Source organism: Magnolia sinica, chromosome 2, assembly GCF_029962835.1.
Source record: "Magnolia sinica isolate HGM2019 chromosome 2, MsV1, whole genome shotgun sequence".
NCBI lineage: Eukaryota > Viridiplantae > Streptophyta > Magnoliopsida > Magnoliales > Magnoliaceae > Magnolia > Magnolia sinica.
Genome location: NC_080574.1, coordinates 139,572,471 through 139,600,023, shown reverse-complemented (window position 1 = coordinate 139,600,023; position 27,553 = coordinate 139,572,471). Strand labels below are relative to the sequence as shown.

The following is a 27,553-nucleotide window of genomic DNA, read 5'->3' as shown; positions in this document are numbered from 1 at the left end:
AGAACACATCATAATAAATTACCTATGTATTGAAAGCATTATCATGGTGGGACAACAGGTGAGATGTCATAACAACACCATGGTGGGCCCTATACACCAATTAATTGGACCTAGAACTAGAGTATGTGACCATTTCTCTTATTTATAGTGATTCATAGTGACTAGGTAGAGCTTGAGTTCTTACTAATGGCTTAGTGTTGGACAAAATGCATTTCAACACAGAGGGCATGGGTTCGAGTGCTCATGTGGCATATGTAGGTGTACAAATCGAGGCACTTATTTATATCTATTTGTTTCTCTAACTAGATGATTGATGAATGATTAATGGACAATCAAAATGTAAACAATCAATAGTCCAAATTCATCAAACAAGTGCTTATTGATTAGATGCTGCCATTTTCAAATCTAATTCAAATTTTGAATGATAAACTATTTAAAAGTGTCCTATGACTTAGATGGTTTTACTGAGTTAATGCATGCCATGTGTACAATTAAAATGTGCAAGTATTAACCATCACACTTTGCTAGAGTATTGAATAACTCTCCTCATTCGCTCACTTCTCCACTTATGTTCGCAGTGTCTTGCCAACCGCTCCTCTCCTTCATGCATTGCACATTCATGTTTGCCAATGTTGCATAATTAGTGGGAATGCATTCTGATAAATTCCTACAGGCATAGTGGGTTCAAATGACGCTGTTAACCTTGATTGAAATAGTGAGGTGTGACATTTATGATTCTTCTCTTAGTCTTGGAATTTTAACATTAGAAGCTAGGGGTGCTAATGGGTTGGGCTAGAGCTAGGTCGGGGTTGGTCCTAAACCTTCCCTAGCCTCTAGTTCTAATGAGATTGTGTTGGCCAAGGCCAACCCTACATCAAAAGGAGTGAAATGGTCAAAAGGTTAAAAATAATCTAAGGTAGGAATTTCAAGGCTACCAATCCATCCATGGTTAAAAGGTTTGAATTGGAGCCGCTGCTCTTAAACATCTTTAAACCATCAATTCTGTTTTTATAATGGTGGCATGCCTGATGATTAGACTTCATCAATAAGCCAAGCTAGGCCACTCATTGTAAGCTTGGCCTTACCCCAACCCAAGCCTAAATTTCAAACATAGGCTTGGCCCTCGGGCTAAACTTCGAGGCCTGAGTCTTGGCCCTACAAGGCAAAATATCATAAGAACTTGTTAGAGAGTATGTATTGATATGCATTAATAATTACCATAAAATCAATATGAATTAAAATCACAAATTGTTTTGATAGCCAATAATTGGAATTCATTAGAATCTATTTTAATGTGTTTAGCATCTGTATTTTGGATACATTGGTGCAGAGGGAGCAAGAAAGATAATTGTAATTTGCAAATCAGTGGTAATTAGAATTTATATGAAATGAAATCAAATAGTTTTATTGTAATTTCAAATGGGAATGTTTTTAGTCTATTTGATGTGAATTGAATTCTAATTTACAAGGTCCCAAATAACCCATGGAAAGCCAAGCTAAGCATATGTAAGTATTAATTCATCTATACTTTCCGATGAAATTTTTATAGTTTTGGACGTTTGAAGTAATGATGGAGGGAGATGGCAAGGTAAAGCATCAAATTATTTGTATGATGTTTGGCATGTAGGAAGTCAAGAGTTATACACTTACATTAATTCAAGTCAAACAATAATTAATTTTTTTTTTTTTTGAGGAAGTCAATGCAAACAAATCACAGCCTCAAAAGTACATTGGTTGAGAAAAGGTAACATTTAATTGGTGGAAACTAGTTTCTTGAAATATGATCATTTGAGTATTTTTTATTTCAAATATAAGCATTCCATTGGTCTAACCAAATAAGTTAACTTTGGTTCTTGATAAATCTGTAATTACTACACATCATCCATCGCACTATAATAGAATATTAAAGTTTTTATCATTGTATTGGATGTCATTAACATCATTATTATACAATGATTGCATTTCTCGAAATATGGTGGTATTTTGACCGTCTAACCCTATGTTTGAGATCAAATTCTTCATTCAGTAAAAAAATGCAGTATTAGATGAAACCTAGATACATTTGGTGGACCATGAAATAATAATCAATGGACAAGATTTCACAACAAATGGTGATCACTTATATGCATATGCAACTTGAATGCCACGTGTATAGGGTGCATGTGGATGGACATAATGGATAAAGTGCATGCAAAATATAGGCCCACAAATATAGTGGATTTCAAAATCTACCAAAATTCTCACAATAAATGACATGTGTATTTTAGTTGTTTTCAAATGTTAGATGAAATTTGCAAGGTGATGGAAACCCTCTGCCCACCTAATTGCACTAGTCCTTGTTGGATTCTACTCTTGACTTCGTAAATGCATACTATCAACAGGTTCCAGTCGACTCTTCTTCAACTACTGTATAAAAATAATAACATGAAAGATCTTGCCCATCCATTTCTCCACGACATTAAATGGAAGGCCTCAATCATCCAATCATCAAGACTTCTCCGAGGTAGCAAAGTAGCAAAAGAAGAGAGGATTGGACGGGCGCGGATAAGGTACTCCCCCCGCCCTCCGGACAGGCGGAGCCCCATGGGACACTGAGGGGCCACCGTGATGTATTACTTTTATCCACACCGTCCATCCGTTTTTCCATATCATTTTAAAGTGCGTTAAAAAAATAAGGCAGATCAAAGGCTTAAGTGGACCACACCACAGGAAGTAGCAGTACTAAGGACGCCCACCATTGAAACCTTCATAGGGTCCACCGTGTCACTTATTTTCCATCCAACCTGTTGATATGGTCACATATACCTGGATGAAGTGAAAAAAATAAATATCATCCTATACATAACTTCTGTGATCCCTGAGCATTTTTCGACGGTATGAATTTAATATCCAATGTGTGGTCCATTTAAGCATTGAATTTGCCTGATTTTTTTCCAGTATTCTAAAATGATATTAGAAAAATGGATGAACGGTGTGGATGGAATTCATACATCACTATGGCTGCTCGGTGGCCCGTGGGGCCTCCGCCTGTCCAGAGCTGGGAACAGGCGGGGGTAGTACCTGATCCCCGCCCGGATTGGACCGACGGATATGAAGTCCAAAACGGACTAGGTGCATGGAAGCGCCAAACCAGACTATTAGAATAAAAAAACACCAAAGGCACGTCAACATCGCTATCTGCTTGTATCTCTCACCTTGATCCGGCTGTAAGTGCGCTTAACGTACACTGCACCTTTGAGAACATCGACGGCGAATTTGGCAATGAGAAGCCGAAGCCAAATAAAAGGGGGTAGGCCTTATGCGATAGATCACCACCAAAATAAAAATGATGAGAGGAGTACTCCTTACGTGGCAGTCATATCGTGCTATCCTAACCATCCAACTTCCGTGAATACATCTTCAACGTATCGCAACATGATAGGTTGAGACTTTTGACTTTTAGTCTGGGTTATCTTCCAATAACACACCTGACTATTCTCACCTTGTCTGTTGATAATTTTACCTTTCTTCCCTAGAAGATGAACGGTTGCTATAACTTTTGCATGATCAAACGATTTGAGTATCTTATCAGAGACTAGTTCTCATGCGATATTCAACCATTAAGGAGAGCCCCACTAAAATAAACGGTGGAGTCATTACAATAAATTTTTTTTTTAAAAAAAAAACAAATCTACTGACTGGATTCCAGCGTGTCATTGTAATTCATTGGAGTGGGTATTGCTGCTGACGTGCCAGGATTTGATTGGGATGCAATACTGTCATGAACCCATGCAGGCATGTTTGAAAGGTACTGGAATATAGCACCACTGACGTGGCAAAACTTATTAGGCCCCACTATAATGTCTTTTATCTATTTTAGGATATGAGATCAAAATTAAAAGTGCAAAACTCAAGTGAATGACTCCGTAAGAAATAATGGGAATTAAACACCTACCAATGAAAACTTTTTACGAGGTCATGTAAGTCATGGATCAAATTATATATGTTTGCCCTTTCCAGCTGTCTGTGTAATTTTATGAACGAATAGATAGTAAATAAACATCATGGTGGGCATTAAAAGGGATTCAACTTTGGACGGCATTATCCCCATTACTTCTTGTGGCATGGTACACTTCAGCTTTAGATCTATCACATTTTTTTGCTCATGTCTTAAAATGATCCTGCAAAATGAATTAATGGCATGAATAAAACACATGCATCATGTTAGGGCTCACATTGTTATTGGACCATTATGTTGTGTTTTACACAATGCAATCCCAATAAGTTTGAAAGTCTATCATATACTGGACTGGATGGATCCATCAAGGACAACAGCTTATCATCCAATCAAATCTTAGCATGCTGAGTTCATCAATATTTGATTATCATGATATTTATTTCAGCTATCAAATTACATTGCTAAGATATTCTACTAATTCAATGATTGAATTAAAAGAGAGGTAGTATAAAAAACAAGTGAGCCACCGCAATGTTCATTTGAATCCCAAATTGAAGTAGACCAAAACCTCGACTTACCCTACCAAAGGAAACAGCCGTAGCCAAATCACAACACACAATTGAAACCTTTCACTTTGACGTTCTTACGCCATCCAACCCATTCACAAGGTGCAATGATGGGAGTTCAATCCCAACTTTTTTCTGTAATGTGGCCCACTCTAATCTTGGATCTGCCTCTTTTTTTAGGCTCTCACCATACATGAGTTGGAAAAACTGATGGACCGAGTAGATTTCACACGAACACCGGGATGGGCTCCACATAGCTTTCGGTTACAGTCACTGAGAAACTCGCGCCCAAGCTGACACAGACAAGCTACTGGGCCCAACAGAGTAACCGGGCTACGCACCCCTTTTAAACTCCCACTCTGCCCACGTTCATGGACGATCAGGATCTCTCTAACACACCTGTGGCCCAGCAGATGCCTGAACGACCCGAATCTTTTCCACACACTTATGTATGTGTATTATCCACGCCGTCCATCCCTTTTATCAAATAATTGTATGGCATTAAACCAAAATTAAATCACATCCAAAACTCAAGTAGACCACGTCACAGGAAACAGTGGGACAGTAACGTCCACCGTTGAAACATTCCTAGGGGCCACCGAGATGTTTATTTTTAATCCAACCTGTTAATAAGATCACACAGATATGGATGAAGGGAAATCACAAATATCAGCTTGATCCAAAACTTCTATTGCTCCAAGAATCTTTCAACGGTAGGATTTCAATTCCACTCCTTCCTATGGTGTGGTCCATTGAGCTTTAGATATACTTCAATTTTTGGACTCATGCCCTAAAAAAAGCTGGAAAATAGATGGACAGCGTGGATAAGACACATACATCACGGTGGGCCCCACAGAGTTTACTGTGTACGAAATCCGAGCTCAGTTGTTGGAGCAGCAGAATCTGGAAAGGACATAGGGAGAATCTCTCGAGCTTAGAAATTGCAGGAACAAGGCCTCTCTTGGCGTTGTAAAATAGCTGGAGAGAAACTCTCTCTTCTGTCTTCCTTTGTCTTTAAGCAATGCAGCTGCTTAGAGAACCTCGCTCCCTTAAATTCAAGAATCTCTGCCCATGCATCTTCCTCACCTCTCTCTCTAGGGTTTCGAAGCACGATCTGCTAGAATGTCTAGCTCCTTCTCGCAGAAGCGCTAGAATTCGAGCTTTTTCTTGGATCTTGAGGTCCAATTCAAGGATATTCCGAGCTTCTTCTCCGGAAAACGCGAGAATTCGAGCTTTTTCTAAGCTTTCAAGGTTTGATTCACTGAAATTCCGAGCTTCTTCTCGCCAAAACACGAGAATTCAAGCTTTTTCTACGGTTCCGAGGACCGATTCTATGAAATTCGATTATTCTTCTCGTGAAAACATGAGAATTCGAGCTCTTTCTTTGATTTTATGTTCCAGTCATAAACACCATAATTCGAGATTTTCCTAAGCTTTTTAGTTCCGGTTTTGTGCAATCTGTCTTCTTATTCTTCTTCTTCTTCTTCTTCTTCTTTTTTCCTTTTTACGGTGAGCCTAGAGATCTTTAAGGTCTGATTCTCTGGAGTCAAAAACTTCCTGCCGATGTTCACACAGAAACGCTCAATTTGGAGGCTCTCCTACGATGTCGAGATGTTATCCGCCGATACCTCACTGTGCCTGTTGACTGTGTCCTAGAATCACTTGATTTCTAGCTTTTGTTAAGATCTTGAGTTTCAACTCAAGGAAACCTCCAGTCGCTCTTCTTCCAGAGATACCCAATTTAGAGATTCTCATCTAGTTTTGATGTCCAAACTAAGAAGTCCCGATCTTGCCCCTACCTACCATTGAGAAATATTCTAGAATTCAAGAATTTAGGGCATTTCAATATTTAAATTTCCAGGTACTCAGGTCTCTTAGCAGTAACACTAGAATTTCACTCTTTCTCGACGTCTGATTTTCTGAAACTCATAATTCCCCTCAGCAATTCAATCCTTCTACTTTCCTGTTGCAGAAGCCTTTGCTTCCAAGCATTCCCCACACTTGAATTTCAGGAATTCGATTCTTCCTTTGATATTCATGCAGAAGCCAAGTTTCCAAGCTTTTCCACGCGTCTAACTGCAGAACTTGTAAATTCTTCTTTGATGCCCATGATGCGGAATGCCTCGAGATACAACAGAGCTCAGGCTCATTCCTCTCTCAAACAGAGGCGAAGTGGCTATGAACCTTCCGATGCGGAATCTGAATGGCGGGAGAGTCCATGGGATGATCTAAAGAAAGATAGTAATCAAAGGGGCCGGGTTTTAGTCGCAGAACCGCTGAAAACTGCATTACGTTCTGCGAGAAGTATCAGTCCCTTGGGCCATGATCAAAGGTACGCTGCAAAGCCTGATCATGATTTCTCTTTCCCTATTAAAGCTTCAGAAGTCAGCCCAATCCCAAGGAGTAAAAGTATATCTCCATACAGACCACACGTAGATGATGGTGGTAGTATTTTGCCTAAATTAGGCTCTCATTTAGGTGCAAATGGCACTCATTTTGCAGTTTCTGAGAATCAGAGGCATATTTCTTCATTTGAAGTGGGGAAAGAGGAACCCTATGTGGAAAACGACGAGCTTAAAGGCTCATACTGGAAACCAAACCAAAAATCTCCACACAAGTTTATGGACTCAGGGAAAGCTTCTAGAATGAGCGAGAGGTCTAACTACAGCCACAGGTCCATGTCGACTCCAAAATTGAGAGCAAGGGAGAAAGTGCAGCACACTAGTATTGTTTCCAAGGAGCAAAGATGGGACAGAAGCCCCTCACCATTAGCAGGAATCCCGGTTCAGAAACAGAAGAAAAGTTCTCACACAAAAGCACCTTCTGCTAGTGAAATCAATGAAATGATTGCTAACGAAAAGCTTTCAAAAAGTGCAGTTCCTGATGCTTTAATGATGGAAAGCACAGACTCGATTCCTCAAGGCGATATCTTCTTTTCTCGTGACTTCACAGCCTTGCATAAAGATGCAGTTCCGAAGAACATTGGTTCTGGAAGCAGCTTTGCACCCAAAGCTAAGGCAGTTTCTGAAAGAATTTCCAACGTTCAACAGACAAGCAGAGGAATCAGTGGTTTCGATCAGAATATGCAAGTGTCTGCAGTCAGTACTGTTCCATCGCAAAGAAATATGTTCTCGAGCTCTGCTATGAGTAGGCAGAGTTGTAGTAAAACTAGCGATGGAAGTAGTAAGATGGCTGATGGTAGCAGAGTGATGAGTGAGAGTTTCCGGAAATTCACTGCCAGCATACAAAGAAGCCAAAAGGACATGTGGTTCTCTTGTGTAAGGGGCGGTGCTTGCGGGAACTCGAAGTCTCCTGAAACTAGGAACATAGATGAGGCTTCATTTATTGAGAGGGCATTCGTGGTGGAAAACCTTAGACAGTTCTGGGCTGACAAGCATCGACCTGATTCATTGAGTGGATTCATTTGCAACAAATCACAAGCCCAACATCTCAAGCAATTGGTATGGTTACGTGACTTGCAATTCTGCTTCTATCGTTTTTCCAATTCTCCTATAATTTTGAAAATTGGCATAATAAGAATAGAATTTCTCGAGGAATTTGAGAAATGATGGCTGTTGAAAATTCTTTGGATGCTTTTACACAGTCAGGGTTGTTTAATAGTTCAGCACTAAGTTCCCTCAAATACTTAAATAAACTGGTTACCCTTGGTGAGCGCAGCTTGTGACTGGGTTGCAATCCATTCTTTTGAGGAACATGACAACTTAGCCAGATTTCCAGTATTCGAAATGCTTTATTGTTCTATGTATTTACATATTAATGAAGTCTGTTTGATAAATTATTCTACAATCTATAGCTCATCAATGTTTGCAATTGAAAATTATTTTCTACGATGTAATACATCTGTATAATACTTTACATGTTTAATGGTTTCTATACGTTGGATTGCCCTGCATCATGCATTCAAAATTGAGTTCTGTAATTAATGCAAACTACATGCTATAGAACTTACAATTTTGAACTTCATCTATATGTCTAGTAACATTTGTGAGAATGATCAAGTCAGGCCAAGTCTGAAGCAGGTCACAACTGTGTATCATTTTCAATTCTTATCATGGTATTGTAACTCTTAACTTAGTGAGTCATGAGTAGCATTGCTTTTGAACCATGTTTCCAGATAATTCATGCTTTACCCCCTTTTTTTCTTCTTTCAAAGTGCAATTTCTCTTGTAATAATCTCGATGATAGGTAATTTTTATCCCGTCTCACTGATAGTTACTGCCTTTACTTTTGGCTAGATATCCCTCCACAACTGCCCTCATCTTCTGTTCAGGGGACCTTCGGGCTCAGGAAAGAAAGCCCTAGGCATGGCTTTACTGTGGGAAATTTTCGGTGCTTCAGCTTGGCAAGTATGTTTCAAGAAGTTCATTTGATGGTCTGTTTGGTGTGTGTCTGAATGCATGTGATTTTTGTTTGAAGTTCAAACACTAACGTTAAATAGGCTTACCAGTTCTTTGTCCAATTTTATTGCAGATCTCAAATGATTTAAGATACTTCCATGTTCAGGTATGATGTATGATGATCCTTTCCTTTTCTTTTTTTGTATGGCTAAAAAAATGTACTTAACTGTTGCACGACAATTAAGAAAACGTCCCATGAAATGGCAGATGTATTTTATTTTTATTTTTTTTGTGTAAAACTTTCTTTTCTTATACTCTTTTTAGAGCTGGTGAACAAACTGCAAACATTTTGGCTGGTACCGACTAATTGTAGATCCGTTTGATGCTCTTAATAGGAAACTCAGCAAATGCCAGTGGTTGTTCCACTAACTTCAAGCCCTCACCATGTGGAGCTTAATCTGAAGTCTATATCAAAGAATGCCAGATATGCATTAATGGCTCTAGTCAAGGAAATAACCAGCAACCGTGCACCTATTCCTGAATTCAGTGATGCAAGCTTAAAGGCAGATTACAAAGGTCTGACAGCTTGAACACTCACCTTTTCCCAAATGACCCAATCTTTACGAATCTAACATAGCTTTATCTCACTATTCCAGTAATCGTTCTCTATGAGGTTGATAAACTCGCAGACAATGTGCAACACTTGATAAAGTGGATAATGGACTGTCATACAGATGCATGTAAGATCATACTCTGTTGTGAAGATGACACTGGCCTTCTCGAATCCATCAAAAGCCGCTGCAAGCTTATTACAGTGGATGCCCCTGTTACTCATGAGGTGGCTATTACTTCATTTCATGCGCATGAATATCATAGAGTTTGGGGTGTTGGGCTTTGCAGATTTTAACCAGAACCGAGTTCTCTATGTTATGTCTTATTTAACACAAAAGCAAGCACGATCGTGGACATGGTTTTTTGGATTATTCTTCTTTGACCCCACATGTTACTAAATATCATCTATGTTCTAAATGGTAATATATTTCATCGCGCGGGGATGTTTTCAGACTAGAGATACTTTGGTGTTTTCCAAATTTTCCTCCCAACAATTGCATTTAATGCAATGAGACGAAATGGACAGCATGATTGCTGCAATGTTTGACATGAGTTTGTGACAAATATTGCCGAAATTATGAAAATATTTCGATATTTTCTTGGATTGTGATAAAATTGTGAGATTTTCAAATGCTTACAGTTATTAATGTTTCACAGTTTTAGCAAAATCAATATTTTAAATTTTAAATTAACTCAGTTTTACCTATATTTTATATTTTTAAAATTATTTATTGGTTTATAATAAAGGTATGGTCTTCAATAGAGTGGAATGGTGGAATAGGATCCATGTAGCTGATCCCAATTAATTGGATAAGGCTTAGATAATGATGGTGAGTATTTTTATTTTCAGCAAGATTTCCTGATAATATCGAGAGAAAATTTTCAAAATCTGACAGTGTCCCAAGAAATTGCCAAGAATGAGATTTGTCACCAACTGCCAAATATTGCAATTTTTAATATTCACTCTCCAGCTTAATATTGCAAAATAATAGTATTTGTCGGGGCATGAACACCATGGGACTCATTCTGCGCACAACAGCCCCTTAATTGCTGAGAACAGTCTTCTTTTTATGCTGCTTCAAACTATACTCTCGTTCCCTCAATTACTGATGGAATCACTTCTTGTTACCTCCTTTTCTGTGATCGAACCTGGCATCAACTACTGATACTGTAGCTGCCTTTGAATGAGATTCAAGTACAAGAGCTACAATTTCTGAGAGCAATAGTAACACTTCTACCTTATATCTCAGATCATGGAGGTTCTTATTCAAATAGCAAGGAAGGAGAACTTTGATCTGCCAATGAGTTTTGCAGCTAAAATTGCAACCAAATCGAAGCAGAACTTGAGGAACGCAATCATGGCACTTGAAGCATGCAAAGCACACAAGTAAGAACCATGAATGAGGCAGTGGCTCGTGTGAAATTTCATTTCACTTTTTTTCTGATTCATCTGTTGCCTGCAGCTATCCTTTCACCGATGAACAACCAATCCCACTAGGCTGGGAAGAGCTCCTGGTGGAACTTGCAGCAGAGATTCTAGCCGATCCATCACCCAAAAGGTTAGCAATTAACATTCACCAAGCCTGAATTGCTCAGAGAAAACTAAGATAATGTTGGTGATGATGTCCAAAGAAGCCTAACATATTGATCCCGTCAAACACATATTGACAGTCCTTGATGTATTTCGTCATCAAATTTATCAAGGACGGTCCATGTATGTGTTTGTGGGATCAATATGTAAGGCTCCTTTTGGTCATCATCATCATAGCCCTACTCCAGCCCTTTTGGATCAGCTTTACGATTCCTGTTTTGTCAAAAAAAAAGAAAAAGAAACAGTACCAAATTTATATGATTCCTAAATTAATAAGAAGAACAACCGTTTTCAAGGGCTTTCGGGGTTTTTTGCAAGGGGAAGTCGAGAACTGTATCATTATTATCACTGTCGTCATCATCATTGCCATCGCAATCATCACATTGGGGGAGAATGTGTAGAAATTTTACATACCAGAAAATTGAAGTCGTTGCGGAAATTCTTTGCTAACCCCAACTAGTTGGGTTAAGGTTTAGATTATGATGACAACAATCATGATGATGTTGTCGGAAATTCTTCCTAATAAGCTTCATCCAATAGCAGAAATAAAAATAAAAAAGGACTGTTGAATGAACTTCAAAGAGTCTTCTAGCCTCTAGGGCACCACACCAGTAGAAAGAATAGAATTAGGGCATCAAACCTGTAGCTATGGGAGCATCAAACTCCACAATTTTCACACATCTAAGTTTAAAAGAAAAGTCTTCAATCATAATAAAGAAATACTCTTCAAACAAACCAAAAAAAAAAATCATAATAAAGAAACCTATTGCCTTCTATATTTAGGAATGCTCACCACTTTCCTAATCATACTTCATCTCTTTTTCATCTCTTTACTTTCTAAGCAAGTTTTGTACTAAAAAGGTAACTGCTACAAAAAAAAAAAAAAGAAGGAAAATTATGCTTAATCCATGCAAGTGGATGAAAAATGCAGATGTATGGATAGTGCACAGTTCACGTGTAGAAATAATATGCACTGTGTAAGGTCCATAATCTGACCAGGCCAGCAGTGGAGCCCACTAATCTTATCTAGTTTGGACTTGGGAGGTTGTTGCTATCAGGAGCCTGGATGCATCAATCATCATCATCGCTCCTGGGACCTCTAATCGTACAGTAATCGCTCTCAGGGCCACTAAACATACCCTAACAACTCCCGTGACCTCTAATCATACCATAATCGCTCCCGGGACCACTAATCGTACTGTAATCGCTCCCGGGACCTCTACTCACACAGTAATTGTTCCCAGAACCTCTAATTGCGACGTAATTGCTCCCGCGACCTCTAATCATACCGTAATGGATCCAGGGATCTCTAATCGTACCGTAATTGCTCCCTGAATGTATCAATCATCATCAACGACAACTTAGCCTTTTTCCCCACAAATCAGGAACTCATGATAAATAAATAAATAAATTTAAAAAGCCTAACTGGCAGACTTTGAGATGTGCATCATAAAATCATTACATGGATTATAGAGTAGTGTTAAAAAATAAAAATAAAAAAACATATACTTCTCAACTTATCTGTTTGCCAGTTCTTTTGAATTATTCCAAAAGTGAAAATTAAGATTCTTGTTTTTCGTTTTCAGACTGCCTTTTGTACGAGGGAAGTTTCAGAGACTGCTGGTGGATATTGTCCACCCCAAACTAATCCTTCAGGTAATCTGTTAGCACTTTATGGAATCGATCTCCCAAGTGAAGGTTCTTTCTTTAAATAGAACTACAAATGGTCCAAAATGCAGAAGCTTGTGGAACAGTTTCTTAGGGGAGTAGAAGCTAGTCTAAAAAGAGAGCTTTATTACTGGCATGCTTACTACGTAAGTTCCATCCCCTACCCTTTCAATTACCCTGTTGAGAGAAGGAATCAGATGTGTGCTAAAACAGTCATATCTACAGGATAAGAGACTGCCCTCTGGAACAGGCGCCCTCCTGAAATTAGAAGGTCAGTAGATACTGAGAAGGTCTCAAGTGCAACCGATTGAACCACAAGTTACAGTCCACTCAGCAGATGGCTTCCAACCAATTAACAGCATGGACATCCAACCTGTCCAATAGATTGGCCCCACCATTAGGACCACCTTATGTAAAAATCAGCCATATCCACTCATTATGTTAGGATCATCTTATGTAAAAATCAGCCGTATCCACTCATTTTAGTTAGGATCACCTTATGTAAAAATCACCCATATCCACTCATTAAGTGGGCCGCACTAGTATATTTCTATTTAACAATGGGTAGACATTGTTTTCTATGGTGTGGTCCACCTGATGAGTAGATAGTGCTGATTTTTTGCATGGGTCGAAACCCATTAGAACAGTTGGATGTTACATGTTCTTAATGGGGTGGACTGTAACTTGGAGCCCACGCCCAACTGGAGGGACTTGGGACCTTCTCTTGGATATTACAGTATGTATACTCATCCATGTGCATGATTTACGTACATAGTCAACCATATTCATGCCATCACATGTGTCAACATCACATAATCCAAGATATCCATTAGGTGGGTCCATGTGTCGATGCCTAGGTGAGAAACAGGTCAGGTGGTCTACTGTTCACAAACGGATGAAAGAAACTAGGCCAAGTTCTAAACAGTCCGCCTGTTTCTAACATTGCGGCATACCTAATGAGTGGACCAACCTGATTTTTGGCCCAGGAATCAATGGGATGGGACCCACCTGATGCATGGCCTAGATGTCATGCCTGCACCCATGCAGGCACGTGGTGGCATAAAGATGGACTTTCATGACACATTGGGGACGCACTGACACATGTTAGTATGTTACGGGATCATTCTTTCTGTGCAGAGTTTGTTGCGAAGTTCATGAGCATATATGGGAAGGGCTTCAGTGGCAGTGGTCGGTTGCAGTGCAAATAAAGACCCATGTTTAGAGAGGAATGATGGGAGTTTTAACGGCTTTGAGGATCGCAGCATTGCAGTGTCTAAATAAAAGTAGGAATTCTAAAAGATGTAAATCTGGTGCAAAAACTGTTTATGTTTACAAGGGGGCTTTGGATGCTGTTCGTTATCTTCATAATATCCCTGTTTTTTTTCAAGTAGCAAAAGCTTTAATTAAGAGAAAGTATGCAATACTAAATGCATATGCCCAACTTAGTTATCAAGCAACCTGTCTCCTCCTGTGGCTCAGATTGCGAACTTCAGACCGTTCTTCAATGTAACAAACGGTGGGCCCACACCACTTAGAAAAAAAAAAAACAGTGGTCAGACTATACTAGCGATCAATTAGAGGAAATTTGCCCACTGAACTAGGACAATTTGGTTTTTTTATGGTAACCTTCCCACATTTGATCCTCGAGATGCGGTCTCCATCCAACCCAGAGTATCACTTGTGCAGAAATCTTCCATATCAACTCATCGAATGGGCCACATTTATAATTTTCTATTTACGAAAGGCTACACGTTGGTTTCAGGTGTCATCCACCTTACAAGTCAATAAGGCTGATGATGTCTGCAATTGGTGATCCTCATGGTGGTGCAAACCTATCCAAAGGGTTGGATTTCACATGCATTAAACAGGTTGGAATTTATGGGCTGGGTGGACCGTACCTTGTGGTCCAACCGGTTGGACTTGAGACCTCTTATCTATATGAGGTCGAGCTCCCTGTGGGCCCTACCATTATGTGTTAGACATCCACACCATGCATTCGGTGCCTCCACTCTAGGTTATGAGATGTCCCAAAAATTATTTGTATCCAGAATTCAAGTAGGCCACACAATCTGAGCCATATGAACCCATGCCTAATAAATCTAAAGGCATTTGGTGGAGCCCACCTGAATTTTGGAATGGCCTGAAAGTTGGTGTCATCCCTCATCCAAAGCAGACCCACAATGGATGGGTTGGTATGTTAGAACCACGTCTATATACAATCAGGAAGGTTTTAATGGCTGGACATCCTCTCTTTCAACTGTTGTCTATGGTGTGGCCGACTAAGTCATGGATTGGCCTGATTTTTAGGCCCATGGCCTACAATAGAAGGGTGTAACTCATTGATAGTGTGAATGCGTGGGCATTCACTTTCAACTGTTGTCTATGGTGTGACCCACCGAAGTCGTGGATAGACCTGATTTTTAGGCCCATAGGTGCATGTAATTGATAGTGTGGATGTCTGGCACGCATTACAGTGGGCCCCACAGTTTGACCTGGACCTCATAGAACCTTTTCCCATATGTGCACGTGCCACATGCATATTAAATGCTTGCTTGGATACCATTGCCGGTACATTATCCTCTCTGAATGAGAATGGTGTAGTAGTGATATATGAATCCTATGGTAGTTTGTCATTTTGACAATGGTGGTGGCCCATCCTCCTCACGTGGGGCACTCACGTAAGGCTATTCAGATCCTCCAAGTCATGGGCCACATTTTAGATCGAGCATCTCTCTAAAATTATATAGCCATCATATTGATGGCCATCAAATGGATGGTTACAAGTAAAATATTCAAAGGGAATAATATTTTTTTTTTCTTAAGTAATGATTATTTTTATAAACCTGCCTATGGGAGCTTTGCGCTCATTGTCAAGCCTGGATAAAGGAGTGCTGTGTCAGGTAGGCAACCAGATGTCAAACTTTAATCACGTCTTTTTCATTAAATCTGGACAATATGAATCTAACATTTCAAGCAAAGTGGAATGTCAGAATGGAAATCCTGTAGCTGATCTCAATCAGGCAGAGACGAAGATGAGGAATGATAGCGTCATTAAAGAACGGATTCCTAGCACAAATCCCTAAAACTACACACATCCATCATGTGTGTAACTCAGCAGAAGAAACACCCGAAGAGACCCTTGAATTCTAATCGTTGTTCTGTCCCCAAGGGGGCAAATTCATACAGTTACAATCTTCTCAATGTGTTTTCTGGCAATTCTCCATCCACAATAGGTCCAAAAAATGGTGGTGATCAACCATAGGACTCCAGCCCAACACCACTACTACTACCACCACCACCAACAATAATAACAAGAATAGCAGCAGTAACAACAGAAGGGAGGGGGCAAAAAAGGACAGTACTTGGTTGAACATAAAACAAAATGACCTGAAGAAGGATGACACGGGTTAATGAACCCCCAGTGCCAGCTATGATGACCCGAAGGACGACGACTTGGATTCTATACAGTACATTTATCAGGCAGACCACACGTATAGAAGAAATGGACGGTTAGAATATGATAACCATCTCCATTTTGCATGCATGCATCACTTGCTGATGAATTAGCCAGTACAATTCCCAAGATTGCACACGTGGGGCCTTTACTTGGCACCTGAATATGTGAGCAGTAATTTGTTGTGATAGCAATGATCTGGTCCCAATCCGATAATGGGTGAAAGCCACCGACAGCATAACTGAAACCGATTGGTCAGTGACTTCTGAGAGAGTCGGTAAGAAACCCAAAACCATTGTCATGGAAACCCTCCCCATTGAGTTTCCAGAATCCTTCCAGTAATTCTGCTCTGCCTGTTCAAAGTTGCACTGCTGACTATCAAGGACAAATAGCTGAAATTTACTAGTCAGCGGCATAGTTCAAAAAACTAAAATAGGACTCGACTGATGTTCAGCTGTTCAGCTGGGTCGGGTTGACATGAAGACTTGACCCGACTCATATAAGTAACTACAGTACCAAAAATAGATCAGTTTTTAGTAACTGTTTTGACACCCATTCTCTCCTCTTGCTTTTCTTTTAATAAAGTGCCTTGAAAAATTGAGTGATGACTTGATTTGTTCAACCGAGTCAGAACCGAGTCCCTCTCAGGACTGAGTTTCCTGATGACTCTGCTCAAAATTTCATTGAGTCGAGTTGACTCGGCCAAGTTTTGAGTCAGTCACTGAATTTTAGAACTATGGTCAGGCGTACATTTTAGCCCGCATATTCATAGACCTCACTAAGAAATCTCTCATAAGCATCAGCCAATATCTCAAACAATGCTATGAAGATCAAAATGCCAAAGAACTTGTACCAACAGTATAGTACAGTTACTAAAGATAAGTTACAGGAGCAGTCATTAGACTGTGAAACTTCAATTGAACAAAAGGACACAATCACATTAACCTGATAGAAAAGGGCGAAGCGAGAATAGATGAAAGAATCATCAATACACATGTTGCATATGTTGTGACAGCCCCAAGGGGGTAGGCAAAGTTTACTAGACATGTAAAGAGCATTCCAAATGACATGGTATATATGTTCACTTCCGAATTTAGAAAGTAAAAAAATCAGCAATCCCATACCATATTCTTTTCCCCCTTTCCACTCGTCATGAGCATACATGTGCACCAAGGATCAGTCCCTGGATAAACTACTGCTGCCAGCAGATGACTTCTTCCTACCATACCTCTGTCATTAAAGGTAAGCACATATAAATGAGACAAGGACAAGAATTTGATTCTGGCTTGTAATAGTGTTATTTACCTAGATAAACATATTTTTAAACACACGGGGCAACAATTTGATGTTATGTCGAGATGACAATAACATGTTGGCATTTTTCAAAAAAAAAAATAAAAACACATGTTGGTGACAATTATCAGAATGAAAAAGCATCCAGTCTCTTGACTCATACCAAATTACCAGCGTCCCATTCAGCAATTCCAATCGTCGTCATCACACGGGGTCCGTACCAATTCCAATCTGCTCTGATTATATAGCTGATGATGGGATATGTTAGAGCTCACAACTCATTGCTAATCAGATAGTGATGGGGTGCACACAGATACTATGGTTAATCTGGAGCACATCAGACGTGCACACAACTCTATCAGTCCATATTGATCGGATAAATGAAGGCAAAACCCGATAGTGGGCATAGAATCAGTATTTATTTATCACAGTCACAGTCATCTATAATTATCCACTTCTTCTTCCTTTCCACAACACTTTATTTTTCTCTTGAATCATGCTTCCGTCAATCTGCAAGACAGATCTAACCCAACTTATGTTCAACTCCCCAGAACCCCTGTTTTATCCCTAAAACCCCATTGACTTCTACAGTATCTTCTGTTCCCAATTCTTTCTTCTTTTTTTCTCTCTTTTTATTAGCATTTAAAAAAAATAAAAATAAAAAATAAAAAAAAGGTAAACTAGCCTTGAACCCAAGACATCAATGTTGAAACATGACCTGTCTACCATTGAACCCATTTCTTTATGGCTTTCTAGCTATTTATTGCTTTCATGGCAGGTATCTTCAGTAGGATTTAGAAGATGGCTTCTGTTTTATAGAGTCCTAGTTGTTAGGGGATTAATCATTGATTATTTTTTAGGAAACTACCATAGGAGGATAAATTCCATCTAGTACCAATGCGGAAACAAGTTCCACACAAAATGAGGGCCGACGTCAGGCAGCCAGCCAGTTGCCAAACTTTTGCCAAGCAATCATGTTAGCCAACCACAGAGCTGTGACCTATGATGATGATACATGCTCTTCAATCTTCATGGTCTCTTGTAGAGACTTTACCACCACCACCACATTGCTGATTTTATAATGCTTGCATGTATGCTTTTTCTCAATATCATTCACTTTAAATTAAAGCACCAGCATTACGTACCACATATTTCAACCAAGTGTATCAGCAACCTTAAATATGTTACGTTCAACTGACATTTGACACTATAGTATTATGGAAGTTGTTTGATAGTCTAGTGGTTTGTGATGATTGATATGCAAGGACTCGGTATGTGCAGCAAATATCAACTCAAATTAAACAGTCCAAATTGTTGCACCCACTATTGAAAGGTTCATCCCAAAATCAGAAAGGTTGAAAAATCTGAACCTCTGATTTGTGGGCACTTTTTTTACCTGATTTTGGACCATTGGCTATTTTCCAATAAATTTCCACCAAGAGTCTAGTTAATTGACCAGATTAGTCTAACCTTTGGTTTATGATCCATCTCTCACCATTTGGACTGTTTAATTTGAGTTATAATTCTATGCCACATCTTCAATTTATTAGTTCCTGTATATCAACCATTATACTCTGCCAGAATATCAAAAAATTTCCCATAGTAATCGTTACTATGGCGCCAGTGGCAGTGGCAGTGGCGACGGTGGTCACGAACACTATATATAATAACACTATGAGCAACTCACCTGCTTTCCAATGCTGAATGGGACATATTTGTATTTGATCATGTGTAGAATTTGACGCTTCATTGTCAGGACGAAAAGAACAATCCAGTAGCACAGCAATATGGGCCAGAAGACAGGAACATCAAACACAGAAAAGAAGGTCATGCAGAAAGCTATGCAGAAGGCCTTTGTCGTGGAATACCTGAAAGCACGAGATGAGAAGGATGTAAATTTGGGATTCAGAGACAGCTAGATCAGCTGCCTCATCCTTTCTACATTAGAGGATCAAGAAGTGTATGCTTACCAAAGAAATCTAGGGAACTAGTTGCCAAAATAATGACAAGAAGATCAGAAAAAACATGCTACTGCACTTTAAGATTCCATACACAACCAAAATCTGTGCAAAATTGACAAGTGCATATTCCATACACAGCCGCAAAATTGACAGTCAAAATCTGTGCACAAGTGACAAGTGCTGATTCCATACTCATGGAAGAAAGACCACGAGGATTTTAGAATTTGAGTCCTCAAGTATGAAAAGGAGCAGTGAACACAATAAGCATATTTTGTATTTTAACCCCCACGTTCGATGTCACAGCAACTAATAAAAGAGAAATTTTATTACCATGACAACAAGCGCTCAGTTATGAAAGGCTTTAATAAGGAAACTCCAAACTAGAGCATGAGACAATCAACTAAATCAAACACCTGAAAATCCCACCATGTCAACTGACTGGATCAAAGAGCCAAGTTGAGTTAAAGCTAAGTTCCAAGGAGGGGGTCACAGATTCTCTCCTAGAAATGGGGAAAATGTCTGTTTTTGAAAGGACGCATGGGCAGGAGAGATTCCACTTCAGCATGCATTCCCAAGACTGGCACAATTAGCAGTAGACAGCGGCATTCCCATGTCTAGATGCTCATCGGTTAGCGGCAACAAGGTGGTGTGGTCGCCTCCTTGCCGAAGAGAGTTAACTAACTAAAACTCCTAGACAAGATCCATCTCTGCTCTGCATCTATGGGGAAAAGGGATACCATGGTTTGGCAGAACTGGAGAAGGATAAATTGGACCAATTTGCAGTTCAATCATTCTATGAGGTTCTTTGGGATCTATGGCAGCTAGAAGATATAACCCTAGCAGCCTTGTTGTGGCATTGCGGGCCCCTCTTAGAGCTTCGACATTTGCATGGCTCGTTGGGAGGAACCAAGTTTTAACCATTGATAATCTTCAAAAAAGAGCAATGGTCATCCCAAACATGCATGTGTTTTTTGAAAGAGAACAATAACTTTCACTAAAAAAGTGCTGAGGTAGCGCTAAGCGGGAACAAACAAAAAGAAATTTACATCTTCTCCAACCACCCGTTGCTCCCTGCCGACTCAACAACAATATCCCAAACATGAGAGAATCCAATTGACACATTGGGAAACATTGCAAAAACATCTACCATTCCTCTCGCCCCAAATCCCCCATAACCCTGCAAGGAGATGGTGCCACCACACCGGCCAAACTTTTTTTTTGTGAAAAGTTGTTCCATGCCATTCCATAAATAGATCGCCAATATCGTAAGGCATTGCCCACGCCAAATAGAATTTGTCGAGGAAGAAGGCCCATACTTGACTAGCAAAGGTGCGATGAATAGAAAGATGGTTAACCAATTCGGTGTCGAACATGCACAAGAGACAAATATTTGGCATGACCATAGACCGCTTTTGGAGGTTGTCAATCGTCAACACTCTATTTGTACCCACAAGCCAACCAAAAGCTCCAATCTTGGGAGGGGCACCATAATGCTACACGTGATAAGTCTTCCCAATCTTCATTCCACCACCCACCTTCTGTACAATCGTATTTGCTAGCAAAGATCTCTCTCCAAAGAGCTCTCCTTTCCCCACCAAACCACCACCACCATTTGCCCAAGAGGGCATCATTAATCGCACCCAGGTTATGAATGTTAGCACCAACTTCGTCATATGGCTTGAAAACTCCATCCCTCTCCAACATGTGGAACTTTTTCTTCTCCGGCGAATCGCCCCAAAGAAAATCTTGTCTAAGCTTCTCAAGGTGAGCAAGGACTAGTTTGGGACACCTAAAAAGCAACATGAAATAAATGAGCAAGTTGGAGAAAGCCGCTTTAATGAGAGCGATCCACCCTCCAATCGACAAACCACCCTTTCCAACACGCCAATTTCCACTCAAATCTTTCCACAACTTTGTCCCAAATATGCTTGGCCAGCTTTCCGATGCCAGGGGATGGTGGATAAGATGAAGGGAAAGAACCCGCCTGCAACCAAAAGACCGGCAAGGCGCTCAATTTCATCACTATCCATGCGGATACCATGCATTACACATTTAGTTAGGTCAACCTTTTGCCCAAAAATTGCTTCAAAACATTGAAGAATCATACATAGGTTATCCATCCTTTGCTTCATCCACCACACAAAAAAGAATCATAGCATCCGCATACTAAATATGAGACATCAAGGAAGGCATGGGGCCCACTTGGAAACCTTTGAACAAACCCACATCCTACCCTTTAGAAATCATTCTTCCCAAGGTTTCAGCTATGACAACGAAGAGGAGTGGGGAAAGCGGGTCACCCTATCTAATGCCTTTCGAGCTTTTGAAATAACATTTAAGGGAGCTATTCACCAAAATCGAGAATCTACAAGAGCCGGCACATTCCTTCATCCAACATGTCCATACAATCCCACACCCAATTCTATTAAGCATCTAATCTAGGAAGACCCAATCCACGTGGTCGTAAGCTTTCTCGATGTCAAACGTATCTATTTTGTGTACAAGAGATGTTGAATCAGTGGACCATTTATTTATTCATTGCCCTTTCACATGCACAATGTGGGCCAACCTCCTCAACTCTCTAAGTGTGATTTGGGTAATGCTAGACATGATCAGTGTTCGAGTTGTCGGTATCGCTACAAGTTTTGCCGGCCAGAGATAAAGATATAATATCGTTATCGCCGATAATATCGCCGATAACCAGAAATGTGGGGAAAAAGAGGGAAACATGGGGAAAACGATGGAATTTTTCAGTGAAACTTCAAGACATGCCTAAATACACATATTTACATATTTAGGAATAAAAAATTGCGAGAAGAATACATTACATAATAAGTTTTCATTTAATGGGACCCAAAAAGCATGCAATGCCATAAAAAATCACTTTAATAGCAACCAAAATGAGTTTATATATTACAAATGCATCTGGCATACACTAATTAAGACACATAAAAGTAAATGAACTCAAAGATGTCAAATCAAGGATGGATTGGATTATCCAATCAATGTGGTTTTTGCATGATAGAGATGTACATGTGGCAAAATCTAACATAATCTAAAATGAGTTTTCGCTTCATCAAGATCTGTGTGACCTGATCAAGAGGTTGGATGGCAAAAAAAAAAACATTACAATGGCCCAATGAAGTTTTTAATGGTGGGCATTTAATCACCACTGTTTCCCTTAGTGTTGTCCACCTGAGATGCAGATCTGTCTCATTTTGGACTCATGCCTTAAAATTATCTATCAAAATAAATGGATAACATTGATAAAATATTTATCATTATGATGGCCCTACAGAACATGGACCCATCAATCCACGGATCCAAACAAGTCACACGTGCGCATCATATAAATCAGTACGCTCATCGTACTGAGTCAACTATGTGGGCCCCATAAGTTTTGGAGCAAGCTAATATTTATGTTTTCCCTTCATCCAGGTCTATTAGACCTTATGAACAAATTGGATGGAAAATGAACATTGTGAAGGGCCCCAGGAAAGCTTCAATGGTGGATATCATTCCCACTACAACTTCCTGTGGTGTGGACCACTTGAGCCTCATATCTGGCTACATTTTGGGTTTATTCCCTAGAATAACATATCAAAATGGATGGATGGTGTAGATAAAACAAATATATCATGGTGGGCCTTATAGAGCCCTGACAGGAGCATCCATCTCTAGGCTCCAGATATGCGCCAACAGGCTCCAGATCTGCGCCAACGTCGATTTTCCCATAAGCAAACATATCGTGAGAACTTTCTGAGAACTCATCATATGTGATGTGAGTCCAAAATCTGAACAGTCTATGTGATGCAACACTCCATGAAACCTCTATAGTTCAATTTTTGCTTTCATCTAAGACTTCAATGGGCCATTATAAAAGAAAACATTTTTCTCCTTTGATTTGCATCTTTCTTTGCTATGGCCCACCAGAGTTTTAGATCAGGGTAAAATTTGGTCCCTAGGAGTTTCATGGGACGCCGCATCACATGAACCGTTCAGATTGGAGGCCCATTACACGTGTGAAAAGATACTTACGTGCCTCGTGTAGCCATGCCCAATAAAAAAGGACGTGGATTATCTATGAAAGGTTGAGTAGCGAGACTGGCTACTGAAGTGAAATCACCAAGTTATGTGGGTCCTATCATGATGTATGTGTGGTATCCACACCGTCCATCCATTTGGAGAGAACATTTTAGGGCATGATCCAAAGAATTAGGCGGATCCAAAACTATAATCGACCCCACCACCGAAAACAGTGGAGTGAGTTACACTCACCGTTGAAACCTTCCTAAGGCCCACCGTGATGTTTATTTGAGATCCAATCTGTTCATAAGTTAACACAAACATTAAATAAGGTAAAACACAAATATCAGCTTCATTGAAAACTTTTGTGGCCATTAGAAATTTTTAATGGTGGGCGTCACTCTCTCCACTTTTTTCTGTGGTGGGGTCCACTCAAGCTTTGGATCTAAATCATTCTTTGGCTCATGACCTAAAATGGTCTCTCAAAATGGATGGACGGTGTGGATACAAAACATACATCATGGTGGGACCCACAGAACTTGGTGACGTCACTTCAGTAGCCAGTCTGGCTACTCAACCCGTCAGCCGCGCATCCGCACCCAATAAAAAAGGGTTCCGAACCCTTTCTTTTAATCCAAGAGACCCTAAAACCCCTTAAATCTTCCCCAAATCTCCGGATTTCTCTGGATTTTGTTTTTTATTTTCGCATTTCCTTCCTAAATCAATTCCGTTTTCAAGTAACAATCTAATAGAAGAAAGAAAAAAAGGGAATCGAGATTTTCTTTACAGTAACCTACGAATGGCGAGCTTCAATTCAAATGGCCCACCAAATGCAGCTTCCAATCGGGGCAATCTATTCTACAGGTGCGGAAATTCACCCTATTGAAAGTTTCCCTCTCTCTCTCTCTCTCTCTCTCTCTCTCTCTCTCTCTCTCTCTTTTCAATTTTTTCGGAATATTTCTTCCGACGTGTTTCGTATCGTTGAACTGCGACGATATTGCGAACACTGCTGACAACTGGACTTTTCGTAAAAAAAATCGATAAAATCGCCGAAAAATTGGCGCTATTAGGAAGAGAAACAAAAATAGGGAGTTTCGGTGTCGCAACTCTAGCGATACCAAAATTATCAGCGATAATTCGATAATATCGCCGATAATTTAAACACTAGACATGATAGTGAGTTCGCTTTTAGCTTGGTATGGCGGTGAATCTTGGGAAGAAGGAAAGGGTTGAGTGGTGGTTGGCAATGATGGCTATCCTTTGGACTTTTTGGGGGAAAGGAATGCAAGATGCTTCGACAATATAACCAACTCTATAAGTCAAGCCATTCATAAGGCTAAATCTTATTTGGCAGAGTAGGTGTCTTGCATCAATATCTTAAAGGGTTGTAGTCACTCTTTTGCTTGAGTGAGTTGTAGTTTTTTGCACCTTCTCAACACTTCATCAATAAAATTACCGTTGCTTTTCAAAAATAATAATAATAATAATACAGGAATGTTGAGATATGAGAAAGAAAAATACCCAATGTGACACCGAAACACCTCTACTAGCTTCACCTCCTCCTCCTTGGATATGCAAACACCAAGCATCTCACTTTTTAAGATGTTTATCTTCAAGCCCAGCACCTCTTTAAAACATCAAACAATTTTTCTCAAGTTATCCACCTTATTTTCTTATGCATCGCAAAATAAAAGTGTCATTAGCAAACTGGAGGTGAGAAATCCAAAACTCTGCTTTCTCCACCTTGAACCCGCTAATGAGACCCACATATGAACCTTCATCCAACATCTTACTAAGCACTTCCGCTACCACTTCAAACAAGGAGGAAAGCGATTTTGTTTCCACATAAATTAATAAATAGAGAGAGAGAGAGAGAGCAGATCCCCCTACCAGAGACCTCTCAAAGCTTTGAAAAAACTGTTAGGAAACCTGTTGAACAACACAAAGTACTTGGCCAACCGAACACACTTTCGACTCCATCTCCTCCATCTCTAACTGCAACCCAAGCGTCCCAACATATAATTGAGAAAATCTCAATCCACGTGATCATACACCTTTCCAATGTTAAGTTCGCAAATAATTCCCCCTTCTATCATTCCCAGTGGCACTAATCGATGCATTCATGAACACTTAACGCACTGTCCAAAATTTATCTTCCAATAATGAAAGCACATTGGACTTTGGATATGACGTTCACTAAAACCACTCAGAATCCATATGCTAGGGTTTTAGCTAAAATTTTGTAAGGGCCCCCAATAAGGCTAATGGCCCTAAAATCTCTTAAGCATTCAAAGTTCATAATTCTCATCCATGCGTCATTGTTTTTAAAATTACTCTTGAAAACAATTTTACATGAAGAAAATTGAAAGGAGGATCCGATGAGACAAACATACTCCCTTTTTATGTATGTTTGATTGAACGTCTGCTTCCTTTATATATTTGCTTTAAATTCAATCACTTCAATTTTATTTGTCTTAGCTTATCCAATCAACCAATGCCTACTTTATTTTCGTTCTATGTTTTATTCACTGAACTAAAGTTGCTACACAATGTTTTTTTTTTGAAAGGTGTAACAGGCTATATTGTAGTAGTGAGATCCATAAATACATCCATATATGAGAGGCAATAAAACCAAAATGTCTATCTTGTTTGCCAAATCAAATAATGGTCATCGCTAACCAAGTTGTAGCTCAAGTTCAGTTGCATAGACTCTTCCACTTTCGTTTTAGAAGTGCATTTTTAGTGTGCTTTTGGTCCAACATGAAAATTTATGCCTACACCCAAATCTTCCAATGCTTCACATTTTGTGCTACATACGGGTTCATTCGTTAGGCAAACGCCATCGTGTATGTATATGAAGCTTGAAAATCAGGCCAATCCAGTCATCAGGTGGGACCCATTCATGAAAGAAACAGACACAACTAAATTAACTAAAAGTCTGAAGTCAACAGACGTGTGTAGTTAACCTGATGTCCTGACAGCCCCAATTTTCCTGCCACGCCATATACAGTGTCACACCCTTAATATGACCAATTTTTCCTGGCATACTATTTTCGCACATAGCTTTAACTCGAGATGAACAAGACATGGTCCTAATTATCAAACGAGCAAGATCATCGACATATGAGATTAGGAATGGGATTACCAGAACTTGAACTCGGGGAGCCGTCGAATGAAGGGTTTGAATTCGTCTGAGCCCTTGGTGGGGAGCGACGGCCCATCCATCACTTCCAGCTCTGGATCGACCTTCGGCGACAGGAATCCGATCAAGAGATTCAGCAAGTAGATGCCGAGAGCGTACGACACGATATAGAAGCCTTTGAGGTAGTAGCAACGGAGGGCATAGATCAGCGCGAGGCCCGCCGTTCCCAGCCAGCGGCCGACAGGTTGCGGCGTCGATCGATCTAGGTAGTACTGAAACGCCCTGGAGAATTCGATTCTCCATTTCGCAAGAGGATTGGCAGAGGCGTCGCTGGCGCCGCCCGAGACTCCCTCCATGAAAATTGAGAGCTCGGATCTGATACAGCTGCAGTGAAAACTAGCGTTGGGGTTTGATCGATCCGAGGGAGAAATGGCGGAGAAGGCGGGATTTTCACATCTCCCCCTTTTTCTGTCTTCGGTCTCTCTCTCTCTCTGAATGGAAAGCAGGTGGACCAGACACCAGAGATACGAAGAAGAAAACTGTGTAAGCGAATATTCTATTTTCGGCTGCGCATCAACGCGAGCCAGATAGGAGTTGCCACACGTGACAAGTGGCACGCTTGTGAGAGATCAGTGCCGTTCATTGGTGGATATCTACACATGAGGTGGGATGGATGTAAAAAGGTGTTAGAAGATCATATCGATGGAGCATATTCAACGTACGTGTGCAGAAACCAAATACGTGGGCCGGCATGGATTTCGTCCGACGGGACTTGCCTGAAAACATTATGTGTTGTCCATCCGTCTCGCGGACAGGAGACCAAACAAACATGAGGGGAATCCAAAATTCAAGTGGGCCACTATACAGTAAACGGCGGGGACAGAAACATCCACTCCGGACTTTCAGGAAAACGAACATATGCTTAAAAATCTAGGTCCATTGTTT

General features: G+C 40.1%; 2 protein-coding genes across 7 annotated transcripts; one reads left to right on the top strand and one right to left on the bottom strand.

Moving 5' to 3' along the window:
- Positions 1 to 5,438: 5,438 nt before the first annotated feature.
- LOC131237952 (replication factor C subunit 3-like) lies at positions 5,439 to 14,114 on the top strand. Of its 5 annotated transcripts, none has more exons than XM_058236064.1 (12): positions 5,440 to 5,682; positions 5,755 to 7,964; positions 8,760 to 8,870; positions 8,995 to 9,027; positions 9,257 to 9,437; positions 9,518 to 9,699; positions 10,724 to 10,860; positions 10,937 to 11,032; positions 12,651 to 12,720; positions 12,804 to 12,878; positions 12,958 to 13,003; positions 13,870 to 14,114. In XM_058236064.1, exons 2-12 carry the CDS (start codon positions 6,606 to 6,608, stop codon positions 13,938 to 13,940), a joined length of 2,361 nt encoding a protein of 786 aa, XP_058092047.1. In that variant the 5' UTR covers positions 5,440 to 5,682; positions 5,755 to 6,605; the 3' UTR covers positions 13,941 to 14,114. The 5 variants fall into 5 exon arrangements, with proteins under 5 accessions (XP_058092048.1, XP_058092049.1, XP_058092047.1 ...); XM_058236067.1 differs by lacking the exon at positions 5,440 to 5,682 and having other exon boundaries at positions 6,693 to 6,835; positions 7,006 to 7,964; XM_058236065.1 differs by having other exon boundaries at positions 5,439 to 7,964; positions 9,596 to 9,699.
- A 2,896-nt stretch (positions 14,115 to 17,010) lies between these two features.
- On the bottom strand, positions 17,011 to 27,280 carry LOC131237951 (protein RER1B-like). 2 transcript variants are annotated; one of them, XM_058236062.1, is made up of 3 exons: positions 26,612 to 27,268; positions 19,167 to 19,347; positions 17,011 to 17,416 (listed from the first exon to the last, which is right to left on the bottom strand). In XM_058236062.1, the coding sequence occupies exons 1-3, from the start codon at positions 26,962 to 26,964 to the stop codon at positions 17,363 to 17,365; spliced, it is 588 nt and encodes a 195-aa protein (XP_058092045.1). In that variant the 5' UTR covers positions 26,965 to 27,268; the 3' UTR covers positions 17,011 to 17,362. The 2 variants fall into 2 exon arrangements, with proteins under 2 accessions (XP_058092045.1, XP_058092043.1); XM_058236060.1 differs by lacking the exon at positions 17,011 to 17,416 and adding an exon at positions 17,647 to 17,727 and having other exon boundaries at positions 26,612 to 27,280.
- Positions 27,281 to 27,553: the final 273 nt, after the last annotated feature.